This window comes from Phyllostomus discolor, chromosome 8 (genome assembly GCF_004126475.2).
Source record: "Phyllostomus discolor isolate MPI-MPIP mPhyDis1 chromosome 8, mPhyDis1.pri.v3, whole genome shotgun sequence".
NCBI classification, from domain to species: domain Eukaryota; kingdom Metazoa; phylum Chordata; class Mammalia; order Chiroptera; family Phyllostomidae; genus Phyllostomus; species Phyllostomus discolor.
In genome coordinates, this window is record NC_040910.2 from 20,691,090 (window position 1) to 20,704,208 (window position 13,119).

The 13,119-nt window shown below is 39.7% G+C and overlaps 1 protein-coding gene across 1 annotated transcript in view; it reads right to left on the reverse strand.

Annotated features, from left to right (window-relative positions):
* The window catches only part of DCHS2 (dachsous cadherin-related 2), a 186,410-nt gene that overhangs the window by 69,119 nt on the left and 104,172 nt on the right, over positions 1-13,119 (reverse strand). The window contains exons 4-6 of the mRNA XM_028521730.2: positions 4,843-5,079; positions 2,690-3,706; positions 441-628 (exon numbers count right to left, since the gene is read on the reverse strand). Of these exons, the coding sequence (XP_028377531.1) occupies positions 441-628; positions 2,690-3,706; positions 4,843-5,079 (1,442 nt within the window). The remainder of the gene's footprint in view (positions 1-440; positions 629-2,689; positions 3,707-4,842; positions 5,080-13,119) is intronic.

Genomic DNA, 13,119 nt, shown 5'->3' on the forward strand with positions numbered 1-13,119 from the left:
CTTTTATAATCTCTGGATATATGTCTCTCCACATTAGAGCCACAGATTGTTCCGCTACCTCTCACTGCCCGTCTTAGCGATGCACACCGACTGCTCGTGAGGAGCTCTGCACAGAGAGATGCGTGCCCGCTACTGGAGACACAGCCCTTGTCTGAGCATGACTAATAACGGGGACCCATGGTGTCTGCATACAAAGGGCAGACCTCCATTAATCATAAAACAGCTGGATGTTAGATCACAAATGGCACATATCACCATTTTATTTTTTAAAACATAGGATTTTCTTGGACACATGCACAATGTCTTGGTCTTCTAGAAATGAATGCACTGCCACACAATGAGTAATTTGATAAATTCATGCTTTTTACCACAAGATGGTGCTCAACACAAATAACTAAGAATACTACAAGTTCATTGCAAGGCTATTGCACCCTACAAACCTTGATGTGTAATTCCTTCCCGGGGAAGCACTGTGGGAAGTACGGCCTGTTATCATTGATGTCAGTGACCGAGACATAAACCACCATGCTGGCGTTTCGAGGTGGGGAGCCGTGGTCGGTCACCAGGATGGTCAGCTGATGGTGCACCTGCTGTTCGTGGTCCAGCGCCACCCAGCTGATCAGCTCACCTGAGGAACGCAGAGAAAAAAGAGGCTGATACTGTGTACTAGCATTCTGGCACTGAGCACCACATTCAACATCATTTGTGAGAAGGAAAATCAAACACTGCCAACCTTGGCGTGAAAGAACAACTTCCATCACCATGCACATTTGCAGTTTCACTCTACTGTTGAGAGAATTTTCTGAAGTTCCTCCTAAAAATGACACTTTAAATTTGTCATTCTTCCTATTTCAGCTTAGCTACTACCATCGACCATTTGAATGAAAACTGAATTCATAGAAGCAGATGATAAAATACTCTGATAATTCAGTAATAACTCACAAGATTTTAAACCACAGCTTCTCCCCCTCCATAGTGCCACACGGAATACCAGAAAGAAGCTCTGCAGCTCACACATCACAGCCTCTGAGTCCAGGTCCCAATTTCTCCATCTCAGATGCGGAAGGACCTCTCCAAGCCTACTTTCTATCAGCAGCAAATGCATTCGTACATTTAGAAGCATTCTGTAGGCTGTCAATCATTACCCACACGGCTCCTGTTATCATCTCTTTAAAATGTTAGTAAATATCTTCCTGAGAATCAAATACATTCCTCTGGCTATGATTTTTATTTTATATATACAGCTATTCATCATTATCTCACAAAATATATGTGTAGCGATGGATAGTGACTTCCCAAATAACTCTGGATGCTTTACAAGCCGTATTTTACATATTCTTGCTCAGGACTCACTTCTAGGCAAAGCTCCTCACACTTCAGCGTTGGAGACTCAGACACACAACTGTAACTGCCTCTACCTACTGTCAAGAGCCATGAGGGGCCAAGTGCTCTGTCTGGTCTGAGCACGTCAGGAACTAGCTCCTTTATTCATGGTCAGGGAGCCGCGCTCTGAGGCGAGGTTACCTGCTTAAAGCCCTGCAACAAAAGCAGGAACACTGGGCCCTGCACTTATTGTAGGAGAGAGATGATCATAGGGGAAACAGATGTAGTTTCCATATTTTCAGAAAAACAGATTACTGGGTAAAATAGAAGACTTGCAAAACCGGCCTAGGAAAGTGAAGAGCGAGCGGGGCCATCCCGCGTAACTGTGCAGTGTGTGTCCTGCGGAGGGGAATCAGATTAGGAGTGAATGGGAGCTGGAATCCAGCTCCCTGGTCTTCTCCGTGAGCCGCGTGCCCTGGGGAAAAGCTCCACCTGCTGGAGGTAGAAGGAAAGGGCGCCTTTTCCCCCAATTCACACAGCAGCAGGGGTCTCTGGAATAAAGTTAATTAGAACTGAATTCAAATTCCATCCACTACTGGGCTCGGGGGGGGGGGGGGTGTCGCTTACGCAGACCACGATGTACATGGTGTCTCCAGGAGCTGCACCAAGTGGTGACCGCCTGTCATCTCCTTCCAGCTCCGTGGCCTTGGGCATGTTACTTGAGTTGCCAGAGTCAGTGTCCCCAGCTTTACAGTTGTACCATGAACGGATTTCATTTGTAAGTGGTTTCAGGGATTAAATCAAGTCCTTGTAAATCTATACAATTTTTGAGCACTTTTACATTTAACTTTATAATATTTCTAACAACATTTTTATATTTCATTCCATAATTAAGTATGAAAGACTTGAAAGAACTCACTGTAAGCACCTGTCCTTGGCTCCCTTATCATAATGAGAGTGGGGAAAGTATGCTAATAAAGTGGCTTTGAAATCTTGGACCCACTTTTACATCAATGACACTCATATTTTACAAAATATTATCTGACTTTTTAAAATTTAGAAATGAAAAAGGTTGGTGAAAAAAATAGACTTTACAAAAGGATTTATTCAATCCAGTTCTGACTATGTCTCTCATTTAGAATAAGAGCCATATACTAGCAATATGTGGGTGAGACGCAAGAGAAGTACAAATCACTGTGGATAAAATCCTATTCATTTTCACTTCACTTTAAAATCACAGAACTGTAATCAGTATGGTGTGTACTAAAACCGTGATTCTAACTGTATGTTTGTACTGATGTTATAACTAGATTTGGGTTTAGCCAATTCCAGTTTGAAAGGAATAAGGGAAGCTAGGAAATGCTACCTGTATGAGGATTCATCCTGAAGAATTTTCCATCGGACAACAGGAAATATGACAGCTGTCCATTCTTTCCCGAGTCTCTGTCAATTGCTGTAATTTTGCCTATGACCCCCTGGGGAAGGGGGCTCTCCTCCACTTTCAAAAACAACACATCATGCAAGAAGGTAGGGGAATTGTCATTCTCATCCAGAACGTGAACAATTACTGAAGTGCTCACATTGTGTGACAATCTGTCCCCTGGGATCCGGGCGAACACTCTAAAATGATATGCGTGGGTGGATTCATAGTCGAGCTGTCGCCGCAAAGAAATCCAGCCTGTGTAAGGGTGAACGGCAAACACAGCGGAGTCTGCGCTGGGCTCCAGCGAGTACAGAAGCTGGGGGGTTTCGCGTTGCGGGCCAAGTGGGTAGGCTTGTATTTGCAGTATTTGCGTCGTCAGCGCAAGACACTCACTCACTTCTGCTTGATAGACCAAATTTCCAAAAATCAAGGATGGGCTCGATTCTTGTTCCTCCACAATGACTGTCAGCATGAGCAGGGAAGCTCGGGGAGGAACGCCAAGGTCCTGGGCCATGACAGTTAGCGTGTGCTTCTGGGGCACGTCGCCGTCCAGACTGCCATTGAGGTACACCACCCCCAGCCCGGGGTCAATGGAATAGATGCTGGGGTTCTGGCTGGCAAGCGAGTAGCGGATGAATCCGTTCCAACCGCTGTCCTTGTCTTCCGCACGTGCACGGTACAAGGCTGTGCCAGGCAGCGCGAGCCGCGGTACTTTTACCTCGTCGGAGGCCTTAGGAAACACTGGGTGGTTGTCGTTGACGTCGATTACAGTTATGTTGACCTCTGTGCTGCTGCAGGCTGGCGGGCTGCCGAGCTGCGCCTGGACGGTGAGCACAAACACGGGCTGCGTCTCGTGATCCAGAGGCTTCTGGGTTCGAATGGTGCCCAGCCACGGGTGAACGGAGAACTTGCCGTGCTCATCGCCAGAGGAGATTCGGTAAAACACTGGCTCTGAGGAATCTGAATAAAAAAAGAGAAGAAAAAAAAAGGAAGAAGAAAAAACTTAAGCAAGCACTGTATGTCAAAAGAATGCACCCGCTAGGAACACTAACATCTGAAAATAGAATATTAATGTGTGCTACATCTACAGAGAACACAATGCAACATCTTACATCTTGCTCAGCTCTCCAAAGCCTGTGGGAAGTGGACACGTGGTTTAACATGCTGTAATGGATAAAGGCAATGTCCAGTGGACAAAAAGCAAGGCACAGGTTTCACTCTCTCTCTCTCTTCATTCCTCTTGCATGAGGTAAAAAGAAAAGATAGGAAATTATTTGGATGTCTTTTTAATATATTTGAGGGATCCAAGTTCAGTTTGTGTTGCTGCTTCTCTATGATATCTACCTATGAATGGCAACTCCCCTCCACAAGAGCTCAGGGAAGGGACAGAGGGAGGGCCAGGAGGGGGCTGGGAGCAGGGCAGAGCAAGTAATTCCCTTCTAGGAATCTCTCCTGCAGAGAGACCTCCACAAGTCACACAAGGACATTGCTTTGGTATTACCTGGACTAGCAAAGTACTGTAAATCATTCCAATGGATAGAAAAAGAGAAATGTTTTAAAAAATTTTAAATATATAACCTTTACTACATTTTTTCCATTACCATTTCATCCCCTTATACTCCTCTCCCCCAGAGAAAACATATTTTATATCTAAGCTGAAATGTCATTCAAACTTTTAAAATGAGACAAAATGGTGTACAGTTACCTGCAAAGTTATACAGTAGAAAAAAAACAGTACCAACTATACAGTAGAAAAAAGATATTAGGATATAGTTTCATAAAAAAATTTTAAAAGTGTGTGTGCGCGTGTGTGTGTGTTGGGGAGTGGGCTGCAGGAGATGTATACTTTCCACATTATGAGGTTTTTTTTGTTTTAAATTTTCTTTTAAAAGTACCTATTATTTTTGTGACTAGAAAAAAATTATAGGGTAGAAATAACATTGAAGGACAAAGAGCAAGCCACAGACTGTGTAGTCACCCTTCACTCTTCTTGCGTGGAGAGAAGGAGAGATTCAATACAAGACTATACAGCCCAAGGACATACAGAAGATGTTCCAACAGGGCATTTCGATGCAGCATAAAGAGTGAGTACTTACTCAAGGACTCTTTTGCTTTCACTGTTCCAACAGGACTGTCTTCAGACACATCTTCATAGACTGAGAAGGTGTACTTAGGTCTTTCAAATTCAGCCGGTGCCAGAGCCGTCTGGAGAATGTGTATGGTGACATCAGCATTAATGGCAGATGGGAGCCCGCCACCATCTCGAGCACGGACCATCAGCAGGAGTGTAGAGGATTCCAAATGACTAAGGGTGGATGATAAGTAAATAATTCCTGGGGAAGGGAAAGAAAGAATTAAAAACCAGATAACATGCAATAAATACCGATGAGCAATAGAGCATCTGATCTGTTGATTCTACTGTGATGGTTAATTTTGTGTTGACTTGACTGGGCTATGGAGTGCCCAGATATTTGTTCAAGCATTATTTTGTGTGTGTGTGTGTGTGTGTGTGTGTGAGGGTGTTTCTAGGTAGATGAAATAGATGTACATACAGACATAGATACAGACATCGACACAGACATAGACACAGATATAGATGATATAGATATGGATATGGATATGGAAATGGATATGGATATAGATAGATATAGATAGCTGCTATTGGGTTCATTTCTCTGGAGAACCATGACTAATACATCCACTTTCTAAACAAAGATTTAACCATATTTGCAAACTGATGGTCCACAATCTGTCAAGTTAAACGATGCCTTCCTCGAGCTTAAACATTGGACATTTCAGAAGTATATCAATTCAACAGAAAAACATAAATTGTGATGCCTTTGTTAGGCCTGATGAGCATATCGCCCGCCCAGAATGTCATGTCAACAAAATCCACTGGTAAGAAATGGCTGTCACAGATGGGGCTGAGATAACACACTCCGTTAAGTGTCAACTCCATAGCACTACACCAGTGTTAGCTATTATGAAGAGTGCTTAGCTCGGAGCCTCACATACATACTAGTCATTCAGAGAATAAATTGACCTGGGAAGGGTCAAGAGTCTTACTTCTGCAACAGAAGTGTCTTGTTAAAAAATTTTTTCCATGCTTTTTACAATAGTGATTGATCATACAAGGTAAATTCTTTCAATCTCAGTTTTTCACTAGGTTTTGAAAAGACAAGGTTCATTATTTCATTCCTCTATGTCTCATTTCAAAGCAGTCTTAAAAGTAAGGTCTTCACCCTAGGGTGTCTGCATTAATACATTTTATACACACATATACATATACATTTGTATACATATATACATGCATATATATCAACACATGTGATAAATATATATATACACACACAAAAATATATACACAACTGCTGATCTACCCCAAATTCTTCTGTAGTGATGGTATAGTCAATATCATATGAACAAGAAACCTGTTCATCAATTGCTAAACCAAGAATTTAATTTAACGTGATGTAGACTGATAAGCTACTTGGGCAACAAAAGCCACAAATACTTTCCAGAGGAATCTACCTTCATCCCCAGGGTTCAAAGAACTCTCTCAGATACAGATCCAAGTCCGCAGTAACACACGCACACACACATACACAGCATCTGAGGAAATATGTTAACATGCATGAGACTGACTACTAATAGCAGATTTTGACTGGGAAAGACTTCAAAAAATATAAATGGAAAAAATGCTCTAGTTAAAAGACAAAATTTATCAGAGTGGATTTCAAGATAAATCCAAACACATGTTTATGAGAAACACGCCTGACAAAGAAAAGATACGGACAGACACAAATGAAAGATGGGGCATCGTCTCCAACCTCATGCTCTCTCCCTCCTACAGTCATGGTGTCCTCTCAATTTTGTATTCTTTCCTTCGGTTCTATCACGGTTTTCTTTTTCCTTTCTTAAAAATTCCCTGGATTCCTACAATGGTCCTTCCTACTCTTCAAACTTCTAAGCATTTCTCTATTCTAGGCATTTCTCTTTGTTCTGTTTGCTGGAGGGTCTCAAAGGCTGTTTCTTGACCACCTGCATTAAGTCACCAGGCATACTTGCAAAATCAAAATTTCCAGGCTCTTACACAGAGATACTGATTTATAGATGTGGAAAAGGATCCATGAGTTGTATTTTTCATAGGCTCCACCAAGAATTTTTATTTACTCTAAAATTTAAAAACCACTGCTATATACTCTCCTTCAGAATATTCATATGTTCTTTGATAGGTACTTTATCCTAGCTTCTCTCTATGTCTTCCCACCTGAATTAGAGTTCCATGCCTCTTTCTAGGTGGCATCTATCAATTTGACTTCAGCTAGATCATCAATCATCTTAGTTAAAATTTTAAAATTATGTGTGACTCATCATCTTTCATTAGTAAATCAGTCACCATTCTTATATTTCCCTTTTAAAATACCCTTAATTACTTCCTTCCTCTATGTTTTTATTACTATCTCCTTAGTATAAACCTCTTCACTTGACCCTTAGAGACTAATATCCAGCTCTCATAAATATGTACAACACATTACACACTTATGTAATCAATATGTATTTCCTGTTAATCAATGTGTATGTTTCATTCAAATTTCCTAGTCCTAAAATCCACCTAGCCCACTGCTGCCAGGGTAATTTTCCTTAAATGTCACTTTCACCACAATGTGCTAGTGCTCAAAAGCTTGATGTCCTTCTCATTTCCTGTAGTAATCAAAGTTAAAGTTCTCTGTCATGTTTTTAAATTCCTTCATAAGCCACCCCACTTACTGTAGCTCCTCTTCATCCTGTAGCCCATCTCTCCACCTCAGACGTGATACTGTCCGGCTGTCATAAACACGGCAAGTATGACAACAGAGCACAGCTCAGGGGGTGCAATCACAGAGCAACTTTATTTTTTTCTCCTATTGAAATCTATTTTGTATGGCAAATCCCCTGCCCCTAAGTCTGAATTCAAGCAGCTCTTACACCTTCCATGATCACTATCAACCAGCTAAAATTCTGTTACTTTAAGTCACATAACAGTCTCGATTTAATAATTTGAATATAAAAGTCTACACGATGATCAGGATGCTAAACTTTAAGTCCAGGTGGGGCACATGCTGTGGGTCGGAAAAGGCTGGCTTCTCTCTTTCCCCTCCAGCTTGCTTCAGACCTCTGATCCGAAGCTGCCGCAAAAGAGGTGAACACGTCTGTCTTCAGACTGCTCATTCGCTGGTTCCTTGTCTCCTGAAGAGCTGGCCGTGCTCAGAGCTTCTGCCTCTGGCCCTTTCTGGGCAGGGTCTGAAACAACTCCACACCAGCTATCTCCATCCCAAATGAGCCAGGTCCAGGAGAAACCGTGAAGTACCCTTTGCCTTTACCAACTCCTGGAGCACTGCGTGTCTCCACCCCGGAAGGTTCTCCTTTGTTCCAGGCAGTCATTCCCCCTTTAGATTTCTCAGGCGAGAGACGGACTTGAGCCTGCTTGCTCCCGACTGCAGAGAATACATCCTAAATTCTCTAAGTACTAATTGTCAGGTATAGATCCACCACCCTAGGGGAAACCCACAAACCCACGGCACGTCTCTATCAAGTATCAACCCTTTCATCTCTAATGTGTCAATCTCTTATACCTTTGACAGGTGGGTTAAAGTTCAAAAGAGGAATAAAACTAGTTTTCTAGTACCTCCTTTGGCAATCCTTCATAAAGCAAGACATGAAGGATGACTTAGGCCATTAACTGGGTGAAGACGTGAGTCTGGGAAGAGGAGAGGAGAGGGAACAATCAAATAATCTTGGCAAAAGAAAAAATACTCAAGGTGCCTGCAGAAGGAAGCATAGGGGGAGGAGGAGGGGGAGAAAGAAGAGAAGAAGCAGTTGGTGTGAGGAAGGAGTATAGAGACTGAAGAGAAGAATTATTTCCCAAAGCCACACAGGAAAGCAGGCAGATCATGAAAGGCCTGGTTGACCATAAGGAGGACTTGGTCTTCAGCCAAAGAGCCATAGGAAGTCATTAAAGATTTTAGGCAGGGGAGCAAAGTGACCAAATCTGTCTTTTTACATTTGAAAAAGGTCCGTTTAATGCTTACATGTATAAATTTTACTGGTCCTCCTTGATGCCAATGACTACCTTAGTTGGACTTCAAAGTCAATTTTGTATAGCAAAACAATTTCTACTAAAGACCAGGAAGAAACTAGTGAATTTCTTTGAACACTCACCACTTAGACGAGGAAAGTATTAAAATTAAGTTCATTCTTCTATATATTGGACATTTCAAAACATTCACTTTTTTGATGTTTGAATATAAAAATAACTACAAAACTAATTTACTTGAATTCAACATTCTTAAATAAATTGAGCTGCCTATTAAAGTTGAGGAGCCAGAAAATGTAGCTCTATAATACATAATATTACATGCAAATATTCATAATATATAATAAATAATGAAATAGGTAAATAAAATAAATAGCTCTCTGCCTATATATTTCATCAGCTTAAAGTTTATGATGCTATATTTTAATATTTTTAAGTACAGAGATTAATTGGCTCTCATTTTTTCATAACTCCTGAAAATTATCATGAACCACACATTCAGGGAACCAACTTTAACTTTAAAATAAACACAGATTCTTTTACAGAGCACTGATTATTTTAGGTTTAATTACTGGGTGCTTAGATTTATACATACCAATTATAATATGCAATAATATTTGTTATCTTTATCTTGTCACTTTTTATTTAAAAGAGGACACTGTTGGAATAAAATTTATTTTCACTGATAGACTAATGAAACAACTTAAAAAGGTCTTCTCTTCATTAGATTTAGTGTATGTAAAATCATGTTCTGCCAACTAAGCAATACTTACTTTCTGGATCAGATCTCCTGCAAAAGATGGGATACTCTTAACCAAGGTAGTAATTCCTAGTTGGGAAAAAATCTGTAGGTCATTACTAAAATTATAAGCTGTGGGATAGTTAAGAACAAAAACAAGCACAAAATCACGACCTTCACTAAACATGTAGTCTATAAGTGTGATTTTCTCAAAAACAAAGAAAGACTAAAAATTATGGGATATCAATACTACTTTCTTACCAGTAATTGACATTTATGATATGTATCCTATAGTCAGTTTGTGAGAATATATAAACTTATCAAATAGATGACATTATATTCTTTATTTTGCACACAAATATGGGTAACTAAGTTGTAGAAGCTGATAAAAATAGAATGGATTCAAAATTCTATCTAATATTGACATCTAAAACAATTATACATAATTTATGAAGAACTTACAAAACTTCACACTAAAAAAACAAACAATCCAATTAAAAAATGGGCAAAAGACCTGAATAGACACTTCTTCGAAGAGGACATACAGATTACCAATAGACATATGAAAGAAAGCTCAACATCACTAATCATCAGAGAAATGCAAATTAAAACCACAACGAGATACCACCTCACACCTGTGAGAATGGCTATCATCAATAAATCAACAAACAACAAGTGCTGGCAAGGATGTGCAGAAAGGGGCACCCTCGTGCACTGTTGGTGGGAATGCAGACTGGTGCAGCCGCTGTAGAAAGCAGTATGGACATATCTCAAAAAATTAAAAATGGAACTGCCTTATGACCCAGTAATCCCACTTCTGGGAACATATCCAAAAAAACACTAATTCAAAAAAATATATGCACTCCTCTGTTCATTGCAGAGTTGTTTACAACAGCCGAGATTTGGAAGCAGCCCAAGTGTCCATCAGCAGATTAAATCTTACCTTTCTGGACAGCATGGATGGACCTGGAGAGCATTTATAGTAAGTGAAATAAGCCAGTCAGAGAAAGACAACTACCATATGATTTCTTATGTGTGGAATCTAATGAACAAAATAAACTAAGAAATAGAATAAAAACAGACTCATGGACATTGAGAACAGACTGACAGCTGCCAGAGGGGTGGAGTTTGGGGGGCTGTGTGAGAAAGGTGAAGGGATTAAGCAAAAAAAACAAAAACAAAAACAAAAACAAAAAAACCTCATAGACACAGACAACAGTATTGTGATTAGCAGAGGGAAAGGAAGGTGGGAGGAAGTGGAAGAGGGTAAAGAGGGGATAAATGGTGATGGAAGGAGACGTGACTTGGGGTGGTGAACAACACACAATACAACATACAGATGATGCATTATAGAATTGTACACCTGAAGCCAATATAATTTTATTAATCAATAGCACCACAATGAATTCAATGAAAATAAAATTTACCACAGAACAATTAACCTGTTTTGGAAGTTTTCACTCAGTTGTATTTACTCAATGCCAAAGAATAAATACATCAACAGGTAATTTAGAATTGCCATAGGCTTATGTAGGAAGTCACAATGAGAGACCTTTTTATGTTATTAAGTTGAAATCAATGGAACCTATATTTATCTTAGCTTTATCTTTAGTTTTTTTAATGTCATACTAATAGAAAGATCCTTGAAATGGAAGTTCGTGAAGTAAATTCAAATGTCGGGTTTCCAACTACGTCCTTGAGCAAATCACTGACTCAAAGGGCTTTCATTCTCTTCATTTGCAGATGGGCATAAAAACATCCACCTTGCTCATCCCATAAGCTGTGTGAGGCTCAAATAGACAATAAATGGAAAAGATGTTTAAAAGTATTATTATCTGAGATGGAGCAACACAAGGACAGATCGCAGGTCTAGGACACCAGGTTCCAGTTCAGGTCTGCTGCGTACCAACTGTGCACCTTTAGGCAAGACACCACACTCCTTTCTGGCTCAATTTCTTCCTCTACTGTATGAGGGAGCTGAATTTTAAGGTCCCTTTCATCTCCAAGAGCCTGTGATCTTATATTGGAAAAACACGTGAGAAAACTCTCTGACGTGCTTTTGTTTCCTATAAAAGTGACGTACGCTGATTAGGTGCTTGTGATTAATTTTAGTCTCTGTCTTGCAAATGAAAGAAAGACTTTTTTGGCGTGAGCAGGCTCACATCCTTTAAGAAATAAGATGTGGTATTAATTTCTTAACTACATATCAGAATGTTCTATATGTAGAAAAGTGACAATCATGAAGAATTATGAGAATCATTACGTGGTACGAAATCTGAGCATGAAACTAACATTAGAAAAGAATCTGCCCTTGGAAGAAAGAAAAACAGAGTCTGTGCTACGTTACTTAGAGTCCATATGAAAATCCACACACCCACACAAACAAAAGATTACAGCTAATCATGGAGACATAGCAGCCCTTGTCTGGCAGTTTAATTCACTCAGTTACTCTTTCAATTATCTGTTCTTTTGTAGTGCTGAATTTGGATTTTGTGTACATCACAACTAAACATAGATCATACAAGAAGCGAGGCAGCATAAGCTTTTATTGTAAGATATATATATGAGAGCAGGAATTTTCGTTTTATTCACAGATGCACTCCCAACATCTATAACAGTGCATGGTTCATAGATAAATAGTCATTGAATAAATATGGATTAAAAGGATGAACTTGCTTCCATTTTCTGACTTGAGTAGACAAGTTACTTTCTTTTTTAGAACTTTTATGGACTTTTCTTTATATCAACTTGTTTCTATAAAAAGAGGTAAACCACAAGAATTTAACTAACAGTTAATTTTGTGGGAAAAAATGGCTAAACAACAATAAACGACCAACACAAATGCTTGCAATCTCTGTCACCTTAAAATAATCTGAATTAGAAGTTATGTTTGTTTCAGTGTAAGATTACTAAATAAACAGCACAAACACAAAAGCTAAAAAACTGTTCTTTTCATGCTACTAAAGGGATACTTCAAACAATGTAGAAAAAACTCTACATATATTTCATCAAATGGGATTAAAAATACATGAAAAAGAGCTATTAATAAATATGCCCTTGTGCTTCCTCCTTTTAAAGCTCAAAACACTGTGGTCCGCCTTGTGCCCACATCAAAGGGACCCAACGAACTGAGAATAAGAGAAATGAAAACTCAACTCAATATCTCTCTCCTGGTGCCTCAACACATTTTACAAAAATGTCCTTTGAACTAACAACACACTTAGAAAACCAAAAACAGACCAGGAAGATAAACCCACAAGAGAAAACAACCATGATGTTGCCACACCCCCTTCCAGTTTTCTCCAAAACACTGTTCTTACCAGATGAACACAGTAAGTCAAAGGCTCTATTTTTAACACAGGAGTCTTGGTTGTGGCACAAATAGGTCAATGGAAAAATCTCTTGTCTTCAGGAAAACATGAGCCTGTAACACATACTCCGTAAGCTGACAGGGGAGCACGTCTGATATGGGAAGCATCAAAATGAAAGGGCAAAGGGACCCATAAGCCAATGAATGAATGCCTCGAAGAGAGAATTTTAGAGTAACTTGGGAAGACG